A 24,793-nucleotide genomic window follows, 5' to 3' on the forward strand; every position below is an offset into this window, starting at 1 on the left:
TCAACAAGATCTCAAGTTTTTGTAGCTTTTATATGAGAAGAAAATAAACTTTTAAAACCAGTTTGTTGTTTCTATTGGAGAAATCTGAGCGCTGGGTATTTAATGATATTAAGACTGTTTTCTGGGAGTGGCTCAGTGGGTTAAGCCTTTGCCTTCGGCTGGGGTCATGATCTCAAGGTATCCGGATTGAGCCCCACGTCGGGCTCTCTGCTCAGCAGGGAGCTTGCTTTTCCCCTTTCTGTCTGCCTACTTGTGATCTCTGTCTGTCAAATAAATAAAATAAAATCGTAAAAAAAAAAAAAATGGAATTATTTTCTGGCACCTGGAGAACTTAATCGGCTGAGCACCAGACTCTTGGTTTCAACTCAGGCCTTGATCTCAGGGTCCTGAGATGGAGCCCACCTGGGGCTCCCAGCTCAGTGAGGAGTCTACTTGAAGGCTCTCTCCCTCTGCACCCCGTCTCAAATAAATATTTTTTAAAAATTTGAATATATATATGTGTGTGTGTATATATACACACACACATATATATATTAGGTCTAACAGTGGTATTTGGAAGATAGACTTTTTTCAGTATTTCTCTTTGGGAGATACATACTGGGACACAAGGACGGTTTAACATACACAAATCAATGTGATACACAGCATTAATAGACTGAAAGTTAAAAACCACATGATCACCTCAATAGAGACAGAAGAAGCATTTCACAAAATTCAATACCCTTTCATGATAAAAAGTCTCAACAAGCTGGGTATAGAACCACAACATGATAGAGGCCGTGTGCAGTAAGTCCACAGCTAACATCATACATCAGCGGCAGAGGCTGAAGGCGTTCCCTCTAAGATCAGGATGGAGACATGAATGTCCACTCTTACCACTCCCATCCAATACAGTACTGAAAGCACTAGCCAGAGCAGTTAAGCAAGAACAAAATAACAAAAAGCATCCAAATCAGAAAGGAAGATGTAAAATTTTCTGTTTGCAGATGATGTGATCTTATATGGAAAATACTAAGGACTCCAGCCCCCGCTAAAAAAAAAAAGTTAGAACTAATGCACAAATTTAATAAAGTTGCAGGATATAAAATCAACATGCAAAAAATCAGTAGCATTTCCATACACTAATAAAGTACTATCCAATTTTTAAAAAATGAAGAAATAATTCCATTTGCAATACAACAAAAAATTAATATCGAGAAATAAGTTAAACAAAAGAAGCAAAAGATCTATACATTGAAACCATAAACACTAATGAAAGGAATTAATGACACAGATAAATGGAAAGATATCCCCTGTTCATAGTTTGGAAGAATTAACAGAATCGCCTTGACATTGGTCTTGGCAATGGTTTTTTGGATGTGACACCAAAAGCACAGGCAACAAGAGCAAAAATAAATAAGTGGGGTAAGTGGGGTTGCATCAAACTAAAATGTTGCTGAGAAAGTAAACAATCAGCAGAGTGGAGAGAACCTAAGGAATGAGAGGAGATACGACTGGTAAAGCACACAGCTGACAAGGGCTAATATCGAAAATATGCAAGGGACTCATACGACTCAATGGTGAGATAATAATCAATTTAAAAATGGGCAGAAGATCTGAATACACATTTCTCCAAAGAAGACATACGAATGGTCAATGGGTGTACGGAAAGGGCCTCAACATCATGAACCATCAGGGAAATGCAAATGAGAACCACAGCGAGATGTCACCTCATACTTGATTGGATGGCCATTACCAAGAACACAAAAGATAACGAGGCTGCAGAGAAAGGAAACGCTTTCACACTGCTGGTGGGAATACAAACTGACACAGCCACTACGGAAAATAGGAAGGCGTTCGGCATCGCATGGTCTCACTTATCTGCGGACTCAAAGTCAAACTCTGAAGTAGAGAATAGAACGGTGGTTGCCAGTGGCTGGCAGGTAGGGGAAATGAGGAGGTGCTGGGCAAAGGGCACAAATTTTCGGTTATGCAGGCTGAGTAAGTTCGGGAGCTCTAATGTATAGCTTGGGACCACAGTTAGTAATATGGCACTGTATACTGGAAATACGCTAAGAGGGCAGATCTTCAGTGATCTACCCTCCTAGATAATAAAATAAAATGATAGCCATGTGAGGTGATGGATATGTTATTTACCTTGATTGTGGTAATCATTTCACTATGTATATGAATATCAAAACATCACATCGTACACCTTAAAATAATCGATACAATTTTTATTTGTCTATCATCTCTCTTTAAAAGCTGGAAACAAACCAAAGGAAACACACAGTGGGTGTCTGGGGGGCGGTGTGCTCCTGTGGTAAGAATAGCAAAGGTAACTTAAGGACGAGTAGCCAAGCTACATGTATTTCTGCTTTGAACCATGAAAATAACCCCATTTTGCAAATGAGGAAGTTAAGGTCAAAAGTTAAAAAAAAAAAGTTTAAAAATACATGCCCACCATAACATAGTGGACCAGTGACAAAGTGGGGATCCAGTCCCAGGAAGAATGGATCCAGAGCCCAAATACTGTTTCCTTGTGTAACTAACATTTGCTGAGTATCTATTATGTATGCCAGGTCTACTGGTTAAGAGCTGGGTTAGTAGAGGAACTAATCCAGGTGCTGAGAATACAGTAGGGAACCAAGTAAGCATAGATCCCTGAATCTGTGGCATTTCCTTGTTAACGCAGGAGAGAGACAATTAAACACTAAGTAAGGTAAGTAGTAAATCAGATGGTGGAAAGTAATATTATAGAGAAAAATCGAATGGGGGATGTGGTGGGTGGGATGTGTGCTTGGGAAGTGCTACAATTTCAGGGCGGCCAAGGAAAGTATCCCTAAAGAGAAAATATTTGAACAGATCTGAAGGAGCCCAAGAAGTGAGATACATTGATACCTGAAGGAGATCTGTTCTGGGCAAAGGGAACAGCTGGTGCAAAGGCCTAGAAATGGGCACATGTGTAGCGTGTTTGAAGAATAGTGAGGATGACACTGGCTGGAACCAAAGGCAGAAAACAGCTGACTCTAGGAGGCCTGTTGGGGATTTGGTTCAGGAGGGTCCCTCCACCCCTTGTCCCAGATCTGAGGGACTGGGGGGAGATGGGTATCCCTTCCCGTCCGGAGCTGCTGCCTGAAGTTTGCCGCTCTCACCCAGGACCCGCCCAGAGTAGGGGCAGGGAACGACTCCTGTCCCCGCTCTCACAGGTTGGTGGAATGATAGTTACAGACCACTGGGACCCCTGCCCCTGACTGAGACAGTGGGGAGAGAGGAGGGCCTTCGCCCAGGGCTCACTGTGTCACCAGCACCCCCAACCATGGCCAAGACCCAGAACATCCCCTTCCTGGGTGTTGGAGGTGGGATTGGAAATGTGTCCCTAGGTAAGTTTAATGCTCTCTGTGTTTGTCTGAAATTCTTAATTTTTAAAATTTTTTAACATGGGCTCCCACATTTTAATTTTGCAATAGGCCTCCCAAATTACATATCCGATCCTAATCTATAAAACAGAACTAATATAAAACATAAATATATGTTTATGTTTTATGTTTAATATAAAAACTTATAAAACAGAACTAATATCTGGGTAGATATTAGTTCTGTTTTATAAGAAATGAAAGAACAGAGCTGTTAGAAGAAGCAACTGGGAAATGGGGAGCTGGGATTTGAAGCCAGAGTCAGCTTGGCTCAAGGGTCGCTTAACCACAGGTCAAGGCAACATCTGACATTAGTAGACCTTTTAGTAGAAGGAAAGCTTCTCCCCTTCTCACTCCAGAAAAATAAAGCAGGCAACACCCTGTCCTTTCCCTCTTTTCCAAACCAAGGGAGGAAAGTTTAGGTAGAATAATGGCTCCCCAAAGATGAAAGATGTCTGTACCCTCATCACCAGAACCTATATGTTATCTTCTGTGATGGCAAACACACACACACACACACACACACACACACACACACACACACACACACTCTGAGAAACATTCCTTCTTCCTTTCCAATTTGAATTCCTTTTATTTCTTTTTCTTGCTCGATTGCTCTGTCCAGGACTTCCAGTACTATGTTGAATAGAAGTGGTGAGAGTGGTCATCCTTGTCTTTTTCCAGATCTTAGAGGAAAAGCTTTCAGCTTTTTTATTATTAAGTATGATGTGAACTGTGGGCTTGTCACATGTGGCCTTCATTATTTTGGCACTGAATTATCCCAGTAACCTGGGGATGAATCCCATTTGATCATGGTGTATGAACCTTGTAATGTGCTGTTGAATTCAGTTTGCTAACATTTTGTTGAGGATTTTTGCATCTATGTTCATCGACAATACTGGCCTGTAGTTTTATTTTCTTGTCCTTGTTCGGCTTTGGTGTTGGGGTAGTGCTGACCTTGTAAAATGAGTTTGGAAGGGTTTCTTCTAGTTCCTTATTATTATTATTATTATTATTATTATTATTATTTTTTAGAGGGGGGCAGAGTTTGGGAGTAGTTTGAAAAGGATTGGGGTGTCTGGGTGGCTCAGTGGGTTAGGGCCTCTGCCTTTGGCTCAGGTCATGGTCCCGGGGTTCTGGGATCGAGCCCCTCATTGGGCTCTCTGCTCAGCGGGGAGCCTGCTTCCTCCTCTCTCTGCCTGTCTCTCTGCCTGCTTGTGATCTCTTTCTGTCAGATAAATAAATAAAATCTTTAATAAAAAAAAAAGAAAAGGATCAGTCATAATCCTTCGTTACATAATTTGGTAGAATCATCAGTGAAGCCATCTGGTCCTGGGCTTTTCTTTGTTAGGAAGCCTTTGATTATTGGCTTAATCTCCTTATTCACTATTAGCCTGTTCAAATGTTCTATTTCTTCATGATACAGTCTTCTGATAGTTTGTGCATTTCTAAAAATGCATCCATTTCTTCTAGGCTATCTAACTTATTAGCATGTAATCGTCCATAGCAGTGTCATAATTTTCTTTTGTAATTCTGTAATTATCAGTTGTATCAATTATTTTTCATTTGTAGTTTTGTTTAGTTGAGCCCCTGTTCCCCCCTCAGTCCAGCTAAGGTTTTGTCAATTTTGTTTTTATTTTTAAAAGCCAGCTCTTGGGGCGCCTGGGTGGCTCAGTGGGTTAAAGCCTCTGCCTTCAGCTCAGGTCATGGTCTCAGGGTCCTGGGATTGAGCCCCGCGTTGGGCTCTCTGCACAGCGGGGAGCCTGCTTCCCCCTCTCTCTCTGCCTGCCTCTCTGCCTACTTGTGATCTCTGTCTGTCAAATAAATAAATAAATCTTTAAAAAAAAAAGGCCAGCTCTTTGTTTCATTGATCCTTTTCATTGTTTTGTGTTGTGTTTGAAAAATATACTTAATGTGGTTTCCATATTCCTAAATTAGTTTAGCCTTGTTTTGTGACCTAACATATCATGTATCTGAGGGAATGTTCTGTGCATTTGAGAAAAAGGTATTTCTGCTACTGTTGATGGACCCTTCTGTACATCTATAGGTCCATTTGATAGTGTTGATTAAATCTGCTGTTTCTTTATTTTCTGTCTAATCTATCCATTGTTGAAAGTGACGCACTAAATTCTCCTACTTGTATTGTATTGCTGTCTTTTTCTTCTTTCATTTGTGTTAATATTTGTTTTGTGTGTTTAGGGACTCTGAAGTTGGGTGCATATATAATTGTTATGTTCTTTTGGTGAATTGATCCCTTTACCATTCTATAATGACTATTTTGGACTCTTGTAACAGTTTTTGACCTAAGGTATAATTTATCTGATATAAAAATAGCCACCGCTATTCTCTTTTGGTTACCATTTCATTTACATGAAATCTCTTTTTCCAACCCTTCACTTTCAGCTTATGTGTGTCCTTAAAGCTAAAATTTGTCTTTTGTAAACAGCATATATTTGGGTTATGGTTTTGTTTTGTTTTGCTTTCGTTTTTTACCTGCTCAGCTCTTCTATAGTCTTTTGATTGAGGGATTTAATCCATGTACACTTAAATCACTTACTGAGGGACATCTGGGGGGCTCACTCCATTAAGCATCGGCTTTCAGCTCAGGTCATGATCCAGGGTCCTGGGATCAAGCCCCGAGTTTGGCTCCCTGCTCAGCAGGAGCCTGCTTCTCCTCTCCCTCTGCCCCTCCCCTTACTCATTCTCTCTCTCTCAAATAAATAAATAAAATATTTTTTAAAAAGCACTTATGATAGGTTAGGGCATATTATTGTCTTTTCCTTAACTGTTTTCTTACTTTTAATTTTTTAATTAAAATATTTTTAATGTCACATTTCATTTTTTAAATTTTATATCTTCCTTTTATACTTAGCATTCTTCCCTGTTATTATTGATGCCTTGTAAGTCTCTTTTTAATAGCTACATATTTTCACAGCATGGATAACTATCAAAATGTCCTCAACTCTTCATCTATTATTGGACAGTTTCATTTTTGTCTGTTTCTGTTCTATCACCAATAATTTTAATGCATATTTCTATACATAGATATTTATCTGTATTTAATAACTTTGGGTTTTATTGTTAGAAAGTCATATAATCTTTGTTTTGTTTTTTGTTCTTATTTAAATTCAATTAACTAACATGTAATGTATTATTTGTTTCAGGGGTACAGGTCTGTGATTCATCAGTCTTATATAACACCCAGTGTTCATTACAACACATACTATCCCCAACATCCACCACTCAGTTACCCCATTCCCCCACCTCTCCCCTCCAGCAACCCTCTGTTTGTTTCCTGTGATTAAGACTCTCTTATGGCTTGTCTTCCTCTCTGATTTCATCTTGTTTTTTTCTTCCCTCCCTTACCCTGTGATCCTCTGTTTTGTTTTGTAATTTCCACATATCAGTCAGGTCATATAATTGTCTTTCTCTGACTGACCTATTTTGCTTAGCATAATACCATCTAGTTCCATCCCCGTCATTGTAAATGGCAAGATTTCAATATTTTGGTGGCTTCAGAGTATTCCACTGTGTGTTTGTGTGTGTGTGTTTGTATGTGTGTGTGTATACATACCACATCTTCTTTATCCATTCATCTTTTCGTGGATGTGTGGGCTCTTTCCATAGTTGGCTATTGTGGACATTGCTGCTATGAACATTGGGGTGCATGGGCCCCTTTGGATCACTGCATTTGTATCTTTGGGGTAAATACCCAGTAGTGCAATTGTTGGGTCATAGGGTAGCTCTATTTTCAACTTTTTGAGGAACCTCCATACTGTTTTCCAGAGTGGTCGATCCAGCTTGCATTCCCACTAACTGTGTAAGAGAATTCCCCTTACTCTCATCCTTGCCAACATATGTCCTTTCCTGACTTGTTCATTTTAGCCATTCTGACTGGTGTGAGGTGGTATCTCATTGTGGTTTTGATTTGTATTTCCCTAGTGCCGGTGATGTGGAGCATTTTCTCATGTGTCTGTTGGCCATCTGGATGTCTTCTTTTCGGAAATGTCTGGTCATGTCTTCTGCCCATTTCTTGACTGGATTATTTGTTCTTTGGGTGTTGACTTTGATAAGTTCTTTACAGATTTTGGATACTAGCCCTTTATCTGATATGTCATTTGCAAATATCTTCTCCCATTCTTTCAGCTGTCTTTTGGGTTTTGTTGACTGTTTCCTTTGCTGTGTAAAAGCTTTTTATCTTGATGAAGTCCCAATAGTTTATTTTTGCCTTTGTTTCCCTTGCCTTTGGAGACGTGTCTAGCCAGAAGCTGCTGTGGTTGCTGCCTGTGTTCTCCTCTAGGATTTTGATGGATTCCTGTCTCATATTTAGGTCTTTCATCTATTTTGAGTCTATTTTTGTGTATGGTTTAAGGAAACGGTCCAGTTTCATTCTTCTGCATACGGGTGTTCAATTTCCCAGTACCATTTGTGAAGACACTATCTTTTTTCCACTGGATGTTCTTTCCTGCTTTGTCAAAGATTAGTTGACCATAGAGTTGTGGGTCCATTTCTGGACTATTCTGGACTATTCTGTTCATTGATCTATGTGTCTGTTTTTGTACCAGTATCATACTGTCTTGACGATGAAAGCTTTGTAACAGAGCTTGAAGTCTGGAATTGTGATGCCACCTGCTTTGGTTTTCTTTTTCAACATTCCTTTGGCTATTTGGAGTCTTTCTGGCTCCATACAAATTTTAGGATTATTTGGTCCAGTTCTGTGAAAAAAGTTGATGGTATTTTGATAGGGATTACATTGAATATATAGACCGCTCTAAGTAGCATAGACATATTAACAATATTTGTTAAATCCAATCCATGAGCATGGAATGTTTTTCCATTTCTATGTGTCTTCCTTAATTTCTTTCATGAGTGTTCTATAGTCTTCTGAGTACAGATACTTTGCCTCTTTGTTTAGGTTTATTCCTAGGTATCTTATGGTTTGGGGTGCAATTGTAAATGGGATCGACTCCTTAATTTCTCTTTCTTCTGTCTCTTTGTTAGTGTATAGAAATGCAGCTGATTTCTGTGCATTGATTTTATATCCTGTCACTTTGATGAATTCCTGTATGAGTTCTAGCCATTTTGGGGTGGAGTCTTTTGGGTTTTCCACATAGAGTATTATGTCATCTGCAAAGAATGACAGTTTGACTTCCTCTTTCTTGATTTGGATGCCTTTTATTTCTTTTTGTTGTCTGATTGCTGAGGCTAGGATTTCTAGTACTATATTGAACAGCAGTGGTGATAGTGGACATCCTTGCTGTGTTCCTGACCTTAAGAGAAAAACTCTCAGTTTTTCCTCATTGAGAATGATATTTGCTGTGGGTTTTTCATAGATGGCTTTTATGATATTGAGATATGTTCCTCTATCCCTGCACTGTGAAGAGTTTTAATCAAGAAAGGAGGCTGCGCTTTGTCAAGTGCTTTTTCTGCAGCTGTTGAGAGGATCCTATCATTCTTGTTCTTTTATTTACGTGGTGTATCACTTTGATTCATTTCTGGATGTTGAACCACCCTTGCATCCTAGAAATAAATTCCACTTGGTCCTGGTGAATAATCCTTTCAATGTACTGTTGGATCCTACTGACTAGCATTTTGGTGAGAATTTTGGCATCTGTGTTCATCAGGGATATTGGTCTGTACTTCTTCTTTTTAGTGGATTCTTTGGTTTTGGGATCAAGGTAATGCTGGCCTCGTGGAAAAAATTTGGAAGTTTTCCTTCCATTTTGATTTTTTGAAACAGCTTCAGAAGAATAGGTATTAATTCTTTAAATGTTTGGTAGAATTCCCTGGTAGAATCCATCTGGCCCTAGGCTCTTGTATGTTAGGAGATTTTTGATGACTGCTTCAATTTTCTTGCTGGTTATGAGACTGTGCAGGTTAAGAGACATGTAGGTAAGGGCCTCCCACCCCAACTATAACTAGCTTACATTAGCTGACAGCCAGCCAACCCCCAGGCATAAGAACAAGCTCAGCTAAGCTAAGAAGAGTCTCCTAGCCAATCTTGAGCTGATCCTAGATGTATGGGAAACAAATATTTATTGTGTGTTTTCAGGTTCGTGGTTGGTGATTATGCGGCATGATTACAATCGATGACTGCTACATATAGTACAAAATTGGTGTTTAAAGCATGCAGCAAGCCCACAGATGTTAAGAGGTGGGTGGGCAGAGAAAGAAAAGTCTAAATCCAAAAAAAAGTTTCTATTCTGTTAAGGATAAAACATTGCCTCTCAATGATAAAAGGGACTCAGTGTGATGCACCTGCCCCCAGACTTCTGGCTGGTGTGGGGTGGATATAGAACCAGTCCTGGGTTCTTTCTTATTCATGCCTTTGCAGGGGAGGACTGACTTAAACCAAGTGAAGAGTTTGGAAGGTGGAACTAAGATGTGCAGAGCCCAGTTCTCAGTAGCCGGCTTCCCCAGAGACAGCATGTTATATTTGTAATTGTTCTTCAAGTCACCAATGTTCTGATCCCCAATAATTTGTTTAGGTGCAACATCCACTAGTCCTTGGAAGTTTTCTTTGTCAACAAATGAATTATCTACATAAAAGGCTGCAGGCCCCTTTGCTAGGTGGAAGGCAGAAGTATCAGACACAGCAGAGTCCTTCCTCAAAGGTGTCTGGACTCTCCCTTAAGTGTTTACAAACTGACCCAAAGAAGTTCTGACTCCAGTAGGGTGGCCCTTGACCACCTCTTTTGAACCTACATTTTTGCTTATTTTGTTATATGAATTATTTGGGGGGCATCACACCCAATTTTGTGTGTCTACTCCCCCCAGGATTGCCTTATACCAGCCATCCTCCTAGGGGAAGTAGCCCCCTTTTCAACACTCAGGGACCTCCCGTCACTATGGAGATTGTAGGACATTTCAACTGCTGCCCCGCCCACAGGCAGCCCCTCAACTCTCTTTTGTGTGGGAAGGAAGTGATAAAATGAGGCATGTTTCAAAGGGGTTGGAGCTTCAGTTGTCTCAAGTGTTTCTAAGCCTCCTACGTACCACCACTACAACTGCCAGGATCCTGTTTCTCCAGGGCCACCCAAACTTTTCATGTTACAAACAGAGCTAGGCTATCAATTTAACCGATTAAGTCAGTTATCTGCAGGATCAAGGTGTTTATAGAAACCCTTCCATACCTCTGATCTTGACACTCAAGTTTCTGAATTTGTCTATGATGACAGCTATTAAAGCCCTTCATGCCAAGGAGAGGTGGGTCCAGAAGGCCAATCACAAGCAGTATTTAGATATTTTACTACCACATGCCTTGTTCTTCTAGTTTTCCAGCCCAAGGCCCAAATTTGAATTCGAAGTATCTCATATTTCCCTCATGTTTATTATCTCCAACCCACTCTCTGGTATGAACTTCTCTATCAGTTAGGGCTCTTTTGGGTTGCAAATAACAAACATTGGCCAAGTAAAGCAAATAATGAGTAGATTGGAAGGATACTGGGTAGCCCAGAAAATCAAAGGAAAAACTAGAGAGTTCTCAAGAAGGACAGTTACCGGAACAGCTCTATCTGTGCAGGAACAAATAAGTCAGTGCTACCACTGGAATGACGTGTGCTGTGTCCTTCTGCTCAGGGAGCCCCATAGGCACCAGGCTCAGCCTTTGGTTGAGGTAGGGGCAGGGCACTATGGCATTCCCACAAAACTGAGTAGTCTCCAGAAAGAGGAAGTTTTTTGCTTGGTGAAAAGAGCAGAAACTGCCTCAATAACAAAGCCACCTCACGTGAAAGGAAGGTTAAAGATACAGAAGTTCTTAGGAAACCCGAAAGTGGGCAGTTCAGCCGGAATCCACGAGGTACTGGAGTGAGTGAAGCGCGAGGAGCCAAGCTTCCCTTCGGTTATGCGGCCTAAGTCCAGACCCGTTTGTTCATCAGCACACCCAACCCCCAACCTGTGAGCGCTCAGGAAGCTCTTAGTCGGAGTCTGACTACACACTGGGAGCCCAAGGGCACCTATCAGCTGAGACCAGGCAAGAGTCAAATATCATTGAATTCATGTGGGGCCGGAGCATGGTCACTGCTACACCAGACACACAGTGGAGAAATTCCGGAATGTGAACGTGCAGGTCAGGCAACCCCAGATGACCTTCACTTAATTCCTTGTCTCTACTTCCTTTTGTAATACACACTTCAGGAAATCAATCTTAAGAGAACTGACCCTCTCACCCTGACCTATGCTGATAACCCCTCACCACAGAAGGGCCATCAAAGCCGTGACTGAGGAGTCAGAGTTCACAAGAGATAACCACAGTGTAGTGGGCTTTCATTTTAATATAAATAAGCTAATTTCTAATAAAATGAAAGAACCCAGGACTCTGCCACTGTCAAATTCCAGAGTAGTTAGAATTAAATGAAAATCACATTTTTATATCCTGAGGAGTAGAATCCAATCATGTGACGTGCAGATTAGAAGAAGTCAAGCATATAACCACCTCCTTTGTGTCATGGAGTCAAGGACACAGCAATTCCAAATTGGGTAAGATGCAAACCACAGTCCTAGCCAACAGGGATCCAGCTAGCAACCTGGCCAAAAATCTCTGATCATAACGGAATTACAGGCATGTTTAAAAATTACCTCCCAATTTACCTGGGATGGTAACCCACCAAATTGCATGAGATGCTCAGGTGGTAAAATCAGGTTAAAATAAGGGAAATGACTCCCCTGAAGACTTTCAACTTCAAGGAAGAGTTAGGAATAGACACTTTAAAGAGATTCTAGGGGACCCGGATGGCTCAATCAGTTAAGCGTCTGCTTTCTGCTCAGGTCGTGAGCTCCAGGTCCTGGTATTGAGTCCCACATGGTGCTCCCTGCTCAGCGGGGAGCCTGCTTCTTCCTCCCTCTGCCTATGTGCGCTGCTCCTCCTGCTTGTGCTGTCAAATAAAATCTTAAATAATGATAATAATAATAAAGAGATTCTAAACCATAGTACTAACATTTTTATGTTAAGGCATTACTCTTGTTTAGTTTTTTTGCTTGAAAGAATCTCATATTTGAGATTAAAAATTAAAATGCTGACTCAAGTTGAGTGAAATATACTTGTGTTTATTAGCAAGTTTAAAAACACTACTGGAATATACAGAAGTGCAGTTAAAAATGCAGAATCCTGTAGCATTTAAATATCTCTTAGAAGGAATTATTGAAATAAATACTTAAAAATGTAGTAAGACTTGTAAGCCAAACTTAAAGGAGAAACTAAGTTTTTGGATTTATAGATTTGGATTTGGATTTATAGTTGTAACAAAAAACTACACTTACCAACCCCGAACGCTTAGAATGGACAAAAGAAGAGACTGACAAATACCTTCTTTTTAACTTTATTTTTATTGTTGACACTATTACAGATAGATAGAACAACCACAACCATATTATCAAACCAAAAACCTGTGCACAGAAACAAGATGAAGAAAATATATCAAGATGTTAACCACAGTCTTTGGATGGTGAAAATATGGGTGAGTTTCTCTTCTACATTTCTGTAACTTCAAAGTTTCTATAATGAACACATACAGTGTTTATAATGGAAATATATGTGATAAAGGTGGATTACCAAAACACTATGATAAAGACCATTCGAAGAAACCAAGACAAAATATTTAACCATAATCCCACAACAACCACACAACTATTTAACTGTCTTCCATATTTCTTCCCATCTTTGACTCTATGTATACTTATCATTAACACCCTAATTATAGACTGGTGCACAGATCAAGATGTTAACAGCAATCGTTGCTGGGTGTTGGGAATATGGGTGAATTTCTTTTCTTCTAGTTTACTGAATTTTCCAAAGGTTGCTATGAGTATGTATTACATTTGTAATGGAGAAATACATACATAAGATTTAATACCAAAACACCAAAGGTCATTCAAGGAATTTGAGACAATATATTTAACCATAATCCCACAATGACAACACTATTTTAATTATTTTCCATATATTTTTTTCATTTTAGACTTTATGCATACATATTTAACACTGTTATAATCACAAGCATGTGCACTAAAACAAGATGGAGAAAATAGATCAAGATGTTAACAGTAGTTGTTGTGTGTTGGGAATATGGGTTACTTTTCTAATTTAGTGTATTTTCCAATATTTTCTCTGGGTATGTATTATGCTTGTAATATAAACAAACATAATAAACTTTGTTATCAGAACACTATTATAAGGAACATTTGAAGACATTAAGATGAAAGTATTTAACCAATTCCACAACGGTAACATAACAGCTATTTTGAATACACATTTGACACAGTTATAATCATAAACCTGTGCACAGAAACAAGAAAAACAAGATGTTGCAGAGTATATCTGTCTTTGGATGGTTGGAATATGGATTTTTTTCCTCTACTTTTCTGTATTTTCCAAGTGTCTGATAATGAGTTCAAATTATGTTCACAATGGAAACGTGATTATAAACATTTTAGTAACACTAGAGTAAAGAACATTCAAAGAATTTAAGAAAATAATGCTCAACTATAAGCCTACAACAACAACACAACAGCTTTTGACTATAAGCATACATTTTTAATCAGTTATAACTGTAGTATAAATATAGTTGTGTCCTGCTTTTTCCACTCAGTATTCCGTAAATATACTTCCACATTGCTACATAACTCTTCATGATTATCATTTTTAAACAACTGCATGACAGTCCATGGATACCTTCTTGTAATCATTTTCCTACTGTTTGGCATTTATGTTGTTCCTAATTTTTCACTAACATAAGGTTGGAATGGGCACCCTGAAGTCTGGCAATTGTTTAATACTGCCAACAGTGATAAATCCAAATTCACCCCAATAACATCAATGCTGGTTCCCATCTAAAGGGTCCTCCTGTTTTGTGGGGCCTCAATGCTCCTTGGATGTCCATTCCAACCTCAGGTCTTTCCATGCAGCTGGCCCTCACCTACATTGAAAAGGCCCCTTCTTAACTGCCCAGGACATCCTGCTCAATTCATTCCCACAAACCTGGCCTTCTAAGCCTTGCTTTCCATGTTTCCTTCTGTCTGCTTCCTTACCCTCCTAGATCTGGTGATGTATTAGGACTCCCTTCTTTGGCTTCCTCATTTCTGCTTCATGCTTTCAACAATACAACCTCCCTCGACTTTGGCATTCCCTGCAGCTCTGACATACACTCACTCTCTGAGCCCCAACCCTGCAGATCCAGGAGAGTGAGACTTAGACGAATTCCCCCAGCAGGTGTATTAATTTTGCTTGCTCAAATTATCCGCTGTCATCTTTTGTTCACTTAATCTATAGATCCACTTAAGTTTTTTTTTTTAATTTTTTTTCCCAGCCAACTCAAAGCCAAAAAATTTAATAGTCATTATGCAAGGGGAGGGGAAGCAAAAGAGCACAGGTGGTCCACAGAACAGGACACAGGAAACCTCAAGCTAGAAGGTCAATTTGTGATTAAGTGGAAAACTGAGGTGATCAGATGAACGTGACACTAAATGGATAGCTCAGAAATACTTAGAAGGGCTGAAAGAGGGAGCAACAAATGGTAAGGAAAGAAATTAAGGCTGCTGGGGAACCTGAGTCCATGTTAAGCTTAAGTTGACTGTAAAGAAAGCTTTTTTAAAATTTTTTTTTAATTTTTTTTTTAAATTTTTAAAATGCAAGTTAGACATGGGTGGAGGGTTGGACAGGTGAAGACAAGAATTAAGCGACAGAAAGGTCTAAGGATACTAGCTCCTGGGCATCCAGGGTGCAAACTGACTTGTGGCCATATAATACTAATGAAGCCACGCTGCTACTTGTCACTTAAGGCAGGAAGCGCACAAAGGAAGTGATGGAAATTGTAAGCCTGCATCCTTATTTACAACATGAAAGCCTCTCCCTCTGGTTTTCAATCATCAGTAGGCACTACTGTGATCTAGTGATGGTTGCAACCCACTCTTTAAAGGCAAAAGCATAAGATTTATAGGGAAAAGCTTCAGCTTTTAAAAATTCACTATCAAACACACAAGTTGGTTAAAAAACAAAAAAAAACAAAACCTTGTAATATATTTGCATGAGAATCACTGCAAGGTACAATGTGGCAACCAACCACTTTGGGTCACAGAAGGCCAATCCACATATTGTAAAGGCTTACACAGCATTAGGTTCCAAAGTGTTGGTATAGACAAAAAGGCTGAAAAGGAAGTTCCAAGTACTTCTCTTTTCAAACAGCAAAGAATAAAAGACATTTTACCTTCCATGCTTACACTTTTACAGGAATACTTAAGGGTAAGGAACAATACACAATTACTCAAAACGATACTGATGGGGTTCAAATAATGCACAATTAAGTCTTTCTCAGAATCTAAGATACTTAGAAATATATTCTAATTTGTTGCTCTCTTCCTCCTCCAAAAAAAAAAAAAATCAGAGTACCAGGTAAGGTCCCTCTGCAAAGTAAACTGTATATCATATTAAATCCAAATATATGTGATTACTGCTTTTGCTACCATATGCTATTTTATATACATTGCAGGGAATATTATATATAGGTTAGGAAGTGTCATTTACATTTGACTGGGGCAATTTCTGTAATCTCAAAAACTTTTAGGATTTTCCAATAGATTACTCAGATGAAAGGTATGTGCTATAGCTTTCCCACATGCATTCAGCGATGTGTGATGGGGGAGAGCTAAAACCAAAGGAGTTTCTACTTCGGTCTCTTTAGTCTGAGTTGTCTAATACTACAAGTCAGGTGTGTACATGCCGGGGTAAGTTTCCTTCTGACGCTATTATAGATTGGTTTCAAGTCTCTGGTTTAGTGGGGGTCAAGTTCTAATTGAAGGTTTTTTAAACTTTATACTTGTGTTCTCAGCCAGTATGAGTATTCTGGTGTCTAGCAAGGGACAGGCGATCACTGAAAAGCTGCCCACAGACATCACATTTGAAGTACTTGTCATCAGCCCCATCGTTGTCACTAGTGCTGGTGCTGGCATGTTCAGTGTAGCGTGAGCTTTCCCCATAGACACTTCCAGGCTCAAATATTATCACCCTGGCATGGGTTTTCAGGTGCTCACCATAGGCTGAGTTGGAGGTGAAGGTTTCTCCGCACTCCCTACAGTCATAGTATGGTTCTTCAACCTGAATCTCCTGATCCTCACCTTCTTCTTCTGGGTCTTCAATCCCTGCCCCATCTGGCTCGTCAGCATCTCCCTCCGGCTCCTCAGCTCTTTCTTCCGGGTCTTCAATCCCTGCCCCATCTGGCTCATCAGCATCTCCATTGGGCTGTTCAGCCTCTCCATTGGGCTGTTCGGCCTCCCCATTCGGCTCCGCAGCCTCCCCATCTGGCCCTTCGGCCTCTCCGTTGGGCTCAGCGGCCTCTACGTTAGGCTCAGCAGCCTCCACCTCTGGCTCAGCAGCCTCCACCTCTGGCTCAGCAGCTTCTACATTTGATCCCTGGATCCGCAGAACTTCTCGTGGAACAAGGACATTGGCTTCCACCTCCTGGGCTCCTTCTTCCTCTTCAAGATGAAGCTTCTGATGTTTTGTGAGAACTGTGTTGTGAATGAAGGACTTCCCACAGTCCTTGCATTCATAGAATGGTGAATCTCTTTTAGGAGGCTCAGTGAGAAATGAGGTGTGAACAAAGGAGGCCCCATAATCATAGGGCTCATCTTTCTCATGAACTCTCATGTGCTCCCTAAGATCTGACTGATTGAGGAAGGATTCTCCGCATGTTTGACATTCATAGTGTTTCTCTTCGGTCTGACTTCTCTGAAACTCAGTAAGGGCCAAGCCTGGACTGACTGCATCTTCACTTCTCTGGTCCTGCTCCGGTAAATCCTCACCAGTGTGAATTCTCATATGTTCACTAAGGACAGAGCCATGAATGAAGTCTTGTCCACACACGTGGCACTGAAGGGACGTTCCTGCAGGAGGATTCTTCTGTGGGGCACGAGGCCTCCGTGGGTTAATGACCAAGGGTTGCATAAAAGGCTCCTCATACCTTCTATGGCCAAAGAATTGATCTTGCTCATGGATTTTCTGATGCTCAAAAAGGAATGAGCTGTGAACAAAAGATTCCCCACAGGCAGGGCATTCGTAGAGCTGCTCCCCAATATAATCTTTCTGATATTCACTGACAGAATGGGTATGGATTACAGAATGTGTGTACTCACGACTATCAATGAGATACTCTCTGCCATGAACCTTCTGATGATCCTTCAGGTCTGCGCGGTCTGCAAAACCCAGCCCACAGTCCTTACATCCATAGATTGCGTCTTCAGTCTCATCCTGCTCGTCCTGCTCATCTGGGTCATCCTGCCGAGGGTCATCAGGCCGAGGCTCTACCTGCCGAGGCCCATCAAGGCCTATGCCCTGAATAACAGAGCTTCCAAAGAGCTTCCGGCCATGGAATTCTTCTCGGGCATAGATCTTCTGATGTGCCCCAAGCTCTTCAATGGTGGCGAAGCAGTCCCCGCACTCCTTACATTTGTTGCGCACCTGCTGTTCAGCATAACTCGTCTGTGCTTGCTCTTCAGTGTAACTCAGTGATGCTGGCTGTTTAATGAAACTCAGTGGTGCTGGTTCTTTAAGGAAACTCAGCGCTGCTGGGTCTTTAATGAAACTCAGCGGCGCTGGTTCTTTAGTGAAACTCAGTGGTGCTGTTTGTTTAATGTAACTCATCTGCATGGGGTTTTCAGGGTAACTTATCTGCACTGGGTGTGCAATGTAATTTGTCGGCCCTATTTGTTTAGGGTAACTCACCGGTGCTGGGGGTTTAGTGGAACTCGCTGGCGCTGGGGGTTTGGCGTAACTTGTCTGTGCTGGTTGTTCAGAGCATCTCATCTGCCCCGGGTGTTCAGCGTAACTTGTCTGTGCTTGTTCAGCGTAACTTGTCTGAGGGTCAGTAGAGGATAAGCTGCGAATTACAGATTGTTCATAGTTTTTACTTCCAGAGGGCTTCTTTCTATCATGAATCTTTTGATGCTCGGTGAGGTCGGAACTACGCACAAAGGATTCTCCACACACTGGACATTCATAGAATCTCTCTCTAGGGCGAAATATATGAGGTTCACCAAAACGTAGGGAGTGAATTACAGAGGTCTCGTGGTTCCTACGCTCAATGTTTTTTTTTTTAGCACGAGCCTTCTGATGTTCGCGGACATTGGAGCTGGGAACAGACGATTCACTGGACCCCTGACTAGTCAGACTTCTCGGAGGTTCGATACGGGACACACTTTGTATAACAGAGTCCTTGTAGTTGTTACTCTTAGCCCCTTCATAAGGGTTCTCTCTGGCAGGAGTTTTCTGTTGCTTATCACGAGGGTCAGAAATGTGAGTGGAGGATTCTCCCTTCTGATCACATTCAACAACTTCATTTCCGTTGCAGTTTTTGGGAGGCCTGAAAGAAGCTAAGCTATGGATAACAGACATTTCATATTTCTTTCCTTCGGAATTCTCTCCAGCATGGACTTTCTGATGTTCAGTAACACCTGAGCTCTGGGTAGACTCTGCAATCACTTGTGGTTTACTGGGCCCCACTGCACTGTGACTTTTCTGAGCTTTAGCAAAGGCTACGCTATGAATAACAGACCTCTCATATGGTTTTCTCTCACAGGCATTTTCTTTAGTAGGAATCTTCTGGCCATCATCGGGGTTAGAGCTGATGGTGAACGCCTTCTCATCCTCCTCGCTTTCAGGTGGTCTTGTTATAGTATGACTCTTCTGAGATTCAGTGAAGGGCACGCTATGAATGACAGACTTCTCGTACCCTCTGCCTTCATAGAGGTTCTTTCGAGAATGAATTTTCTGATGCTCACCGAGGTCTGAGCTTTGCCTAAAGGCATCCCCACCATCTTTAAAGTCATAGAGCTTCTCTTTGGAGTAAGATTTCTGACGCCTTTTAAGGGACTGACCAGGAATAAAGGTTTCCTCACACACTTTACCCTTATTTTCAAATAAGTTTCCTCTAGTATGGATCTTCTGATGTTCTTTCAGGGATGAGCTATGATGGAAAGTCTCCCCGCACACCTTACATTCATACATTTTCTCTTTACCATACATTTTCGGAACCTCATTAAGGGGCGGGCTAGGTTTAAAGGCTTCCCCACGCTCATTATCTTTGTCATCTTTACCATGGGTTTTCTGGTGTTCGATCAGGGCAGAACTATGAAGGAAGGTTTCCTTACACACCTTACATTCATAAAATTTATCCTTTCCATATATTTTCTGAAGCTCACTGAAGGTTGGGCTAGGCATGAAGGGCTCCTCGTACTCCTCATCATTACATTCTGCAAGATGCTCTCTAGCATGAATTTTCCGATGTTCGGCAAGGGCGGCACTCTTATTGAAGGTTTCCCCACACTCCTTACATTCGAAGCGTTTCCCCCCAGCCTGGCTTTTCTGAACCTCACTGACAGCCACACTGTGAATAAACGATTCGCCATACTCATAGAGATTCTCTCTAGTATGCATGATCTGATGTTCGACAAATTCTGAAATCACACTGAAAGACCTCCCACACTCATCACACACATAGGACATTGCCCCAAAATCAAGTGGGTGTGACTCAGTGAAGGAGGGGGCGCTAAGACTGCTCATGCTCATGGCTTTTCTCATTTCACTACATTCAAAAGGTCTCTTCCTTGCACAGCCTTTCTGCTCATGAACGGAGCCCTTCCCATCTGTGTCAAACTGATAGCGCCTTTTTCTTTCAAGAACTCTCTTTTTGGAAACAAGACTTGAGTTACAATTATAGCTTCCCCCAAAAGCATTCCCTTCATAGCCCCTCTCCTGAATCACCGACTCCCTCTTGTTGAATGAAGCTTCTTTCCAATCATTGTCTGGCCTTCTGGGGAACCTCTGTGACCGATCATTAGAGTCCCTGGCCCTTCCTGATTTGGAGTTTCGTGAAACATCCTTGATGAATTTTTCCATTATCACCCCGTGGGAAGATTCATCTTCACAAATTCCCCGCCGATGGGTTGACTTTTTGGTTTCAGGCATGGTTTTCAGACCTGAAAAGAAACCCCAGATGTAAATACTCCCTAGTCCCTGTACGTGTGCAAAGTAACAGTGGGACTTCTGAGATGATGGTGTGAACACAAAATTTAAGAGATTTACCAGTGTGTAGGTACAGCTCCCATCTCACTACCTAAAGTGGCCACTAGCTGGGATCTGCCTAGTGCTTACCTCGACTGGTGCTCGGGTAGGCACTTCTCTTTGACCTTGATGAATGGCCTTGTGTCATATGGGAGTGACCATCGTCTTCGGCAAGTTGAACCCCTGTTCACAAGAATAATATGAGTTATGGCTTATATAGCTGCAATCAGGTTGGGTACAAGACTCAACACAAGATAGTGCCTACCTTCCAACAAACCACTTAAAGGAGGTAGCTCATACCCAACTCCTTGAATAGTCCCTGTCTCTGAACAGTCCTATGTGCAGTCCCACATCCTCACCGTCCACCTCTCAGTCCATTCTAGCCTGCATTTTAATTAATTCTCCCAACTCCACCTAGAAATCTGTAGAGAGACCACCCATGTCCTTAAATCCAATGCATCCTTTTTAGTCTTCACCCTTTTATAAACTTTTAAATCCCAACACCCTCTTTTTCACCGGCCTCCATGGTTCTCTTCTTCCTTGACTCTTTTCTCCAGCTGTTCTCTGAACTCCACTGCCTCGCACAGCTCTCTCCCCGGCATCAGACCTGCATAGCCAAGCGCCCACTATGACTGGAGCTAGAGGACTTCAAGGACAGTCCAAACGGGAACTCAGGATCCCATTTTACTTTTGTATTTAAAAATCTTCACTGCCACCTCTTTGGAAAAAAGTGCCAACTCTTGTGGCAAGAGACATCTCCCCATTCTCTTCTACCTTGTACAATATACTCTTCACCCAAAGCCAGAATGATTTCTCAAAAACATAAATCTCATCATTTACTTCTCCCCTTGAAATATTCAAAGCCTTCTTATTGCCCTTAAAGTCCAAATATATTAACATCAATTCTAATATCCTGCAGCTTTAAGAATAAGGTGACAAAAAGCTTCAATGACTAGGTCTGGAGTAACTGACAGAAGCACCTGCTTACCCAGGGAGAGCAGCTTCCTATAGTTCTCCATGTTGTCCTGAATTGGGTTCTGAGGCTTCCTGTCCTCAGTCAGGTTCACAACGTCCTGGTATGACACTGCATCCTAAAATACCAAACACAGACCTCTCAATGGAGTCTTTCCACAGGCATCCGAGAGAGAATAATTCTGGCAACATGGGTGCTACACATACAAAGATATGTAGAAAGTGCTCACAGTGTTTGGGGTTCTGAGTGATCCCAGCAAGTTTTACTACGGACCTACTTTGTACCTACCTTGGCGCTATACTCTGAGGAAGATCCAAAAGACGTATGACACATATTCCTTGCCCTCATGCAGCTTATAATTTGGTTGGAGAGAAAAGACTCATGAAACAATTAGAGAACAATAAACAATAAAGTGGGGTACAGATTAGCAGTATTAAATAGCTTTGGTAGAAGGACAGCTCAGGGTTTTGTAGGACTCGGGTGGAACCTTAAGTGGTTAAGACTCCGAACACAGAGAAAAGGGACTGGTGGGAGAGCTTCAACAGGCCAAACATCAATTATGTGTGGCATATGCAAGGACAGAAGGAAAAAATGTTTCAGCAGACAACTGGTCAGCAACTGTGACTTAAGACTCCCTCCAAGGTCTCACTGTGTCCTGCGCTCACCTTCACTGTACAACACGGATACTTGGTGGGCTCTTCTAGGTGTGGACAAGTTCCAAATAACCCAGATGTAACTTTAAGTACTGAATGACTTCATTTTATAGCTGCCTCTTCCACTGTAACAGCTATGTCTCTAATAGTAATTTTTAAATTCCCTGCATTACTCAGAAGAATCTTCTATGCGGGATCTTACAGGATCTTTCCTTACTGCTGCACCAGAATGTCACTGGTCTCACGGAAGTGTGGTCCCAGGGAGTACAAAACCACGGCCTAGAGACAGACTTAAGGATGGACACAGCACCATGGAAAGCCTGCAGGTTTTAGAGCCAGAGAAAACTTGAGGGTCAAAGGAGAACTGTACCATTTATGAGCCATGCAACCTTGGGAAAAGATATCTTTCTGAGCCTCAGGTTCTTCGTCTGTAAAATGGAGAGTTAGGCCCAACCTGCCATGCAATATTGTGGGTGATGATTTTCTGCAATGTGATATGTTGTTTAAACATCAAGAAAAATTACATAAAGAAAATGTAAACCACCAAATTACTATATAAAGATATCTTGATATTAAATTTATTACAGTTTCTCTCTGGGAAGTGGCATTATAGCCGTGTGAAATGTAGAAAAAAAAAAGTGCATTCACAATTAGGTGTATCTCCTATGGAGAAAGATAATAAGCATACACACTAGGAGTTAAGAGGAAAGCCTCATTTATGCACCTGCCAACATCCAGTGATACAAACCAAAAACCACAACCAAAACTAAGCAGAGTTCAAAACTGAAATCCTTCCTAGGTCCAGGCTGAGAATTCCTAGAATAAGGAACAAGCGACATAGCTCAGAAACCACTGCAAAGTGGGTACAACTGCCACCCCAGAAAGCTGACTTGCATTGTTTTTGCTGGGTGCCAATCTCCTGCCCAAAAGCAAGTTCAAGAGCAAAAGCCACGTTATGCTCATGTCTGTGACAGTGCGTCCTAAGTCCCAGCACCGGTTTATTATACTACAAAGGAAAGTGTGGGTGGGAACATAGATGCATTCCTGGTGAGAGAAAGGGAACCAGGGCTCTTAACTTGGGGGATTAGCAGAGAAAGAGATGCAGTTAAGAACTTGGAGAGCACAGGGAAGTCAGAAGGGTCACCACCCCTGGTGTCGACAGACACCCCCAAGGACAATGGCAAAAAGCAATGGCTGTTTTTCATATTCTTCTCTTCATTTGATTGAGTAAAATAAATGCATGTTAAATTTTTAACTACATTGTTCCTATGAAAGAAAAATGGTGCTCTGATTTAAAGTGAAGTTATAATCTATGTAACAGGGGGGCTTCTCTAAAGCAGTTGCTGGCATTAGATGCCACAAAATGGCATCTAAATTTGCACAAGCAGCAATCAAGCTCCACTCAAACGGGCACCGCCCAGAGGGCAGCATGGCACCAATTCACTTTCATAGCAGGACCCACATGCCAAGTGATTCAGATTTACACATGGTGCTAAAAGAGGGTGAAGATTTTCTACTGCGTATACCCTCACAATGTAATTTACATCTGCTGCAGCTGCTACTCCTACCCCACTGAGGTAGCAGCAATCAGTGGGTTCTAGACATTTAAGAAGACACAGACATGGAGCCAGCCCTTCTCAGAGTCAAAGAAGGGCATTTTTGTTTTTTGTAAAAGTAGGCTCCACACCCAGCATGGAGGCTGACTTGGGGACTGAACTTAAGACCCTGAGACAAGACCTGAGCTGAAATCAAGAGCTGGGACGCTTAACCAACTGTGCCATCCAGGCGCCCCCTTGAGGAAGGGCATTTAAAAAGCAAAATAAGACAAAAGTCAATTACCAATCATCTTCGTTTCGTAAGAGTATTCTAACACTCCCAAAATAAGGACACTTACATTTCTCATTTCCCCACATATCAGTGAAAACTTAGTGACCATTTGGCATAGCAGTGCTCGGGAGCCACTGATCTTTGTTGCATACCAGCTTCATGGGTGGAAAATGCGTATCAATGAGACTTTTTTTTTTCCCAAAATCAAATTTAAGAAAGAGTCTATGATTTAGTATTCTTATCTAGGTTCCTAAAATTTTGGTTACTTTGGTTTCTTCAAATAAAGCATCAAAATTAGTGAAAAACTAAGTGTGTCACCAAACTTAGATTGTTTCCCTGACACAAGGGCCGGAGGGACTGAGTCATCTCTGACCCCATCTACCTTCTCCCACATCCTTCTGCTGCTGCAAGAGCTCTGCTTTCAATACACGGACGCTACCCATCCTCCCTTCTCATACACACCTGTGGATCCTTGCTTGCCTGGGACAGAGGACAAATGACAGACCTCTCAGGGTAGGACACAAAGCCCTCCGTCAGCTGATCCCAACTCATAAATCTCACTGCAGGCACCATTACTAATATATCTCAGTGCACTGGGGATAGACCTGAGCTCTCCACTTGGCTACAGGACACCAGCAACCAGGCCTACCCAGGCTTCAGGATGTCTTGGGTCTCTTGCCCTCTGTGTTCTGGCTAACCTGGCCTTTGTGTGGTTCCTGCCTCAGGGCCTTTGCCTGGGATCTCCTGAACCCAACACTTTACCTAGTCAAGTGTTCCTGTCCTTCAGCTGCCAAATGTTACTGCCTTCAAGAGATCTCCTTTCAAATCCAAACCAAGACGCCCATGACAATTTCTTGTTGTAACTCCCAATTTTTCCTTAACAGCACCCTGTATA

At 41.6% G+C, this 24,793-nt stretch overlaps 2 protein-coding genes across 2 annotated transcripts in view; one reads left to right on the forward strand and one right to left on the reverse strand.

The window, feature by feature from the left end:
* LOC116861115 (zinc finger protein 264-like) overlaps nucleotides 1–24,793 on the forward strand; it is a 315,410-nt gene that overhangs the window by 61,644 nt on the left and 228,973 nt on the right. The window lies entirely within an intron of this gene.
* PEG3 (paternally expressed 3) overlaps nucleotides 13,467–24,793 on the reverse strand; it is a 33,260-nt gene continuing 21,933 nt past the window's right edge. Inside the window, exons 8-10 of the mRNA XM_032847614.1 lie at nucleotides 21,434–21,536; nucleotides 20,536–20,628; nucleotides 13,467–20,360 (exon numbers count right to left, since the gene is read on the reverse strand). Coding sequence (XP_032703505.1) covers nucleotides 16,213–20,360; nucleotides 20,536–20,628; nucleotides 21,434–21,536 — 4,344 coding nt within the window. The 3' untranslated portion in view covers nucleotides 13,467–16,212. The remainder of the gene's footprint in view (nucleotides 20,361–20,535; nucleotides 20,629–21,433; nucleotides 21,537–24,793) is intronic.

Source organism: Lontra canadensis, unplaced genomic scaffold, assembly GCF_010015895.1.
Source record: "Lontra canadensis isolate GAN:19392208 unplaced genomic scaffold, GSC_riverotter_1.0 scaffold191, whole genome shotgun sequence".
Taxonomy (NCBI): domain Eukaryota; kingdom Metazoa; phylum Chordata; class Mammalia; order Carnivora; family Mustelidae; genus Lontra; species Lontra canadensis.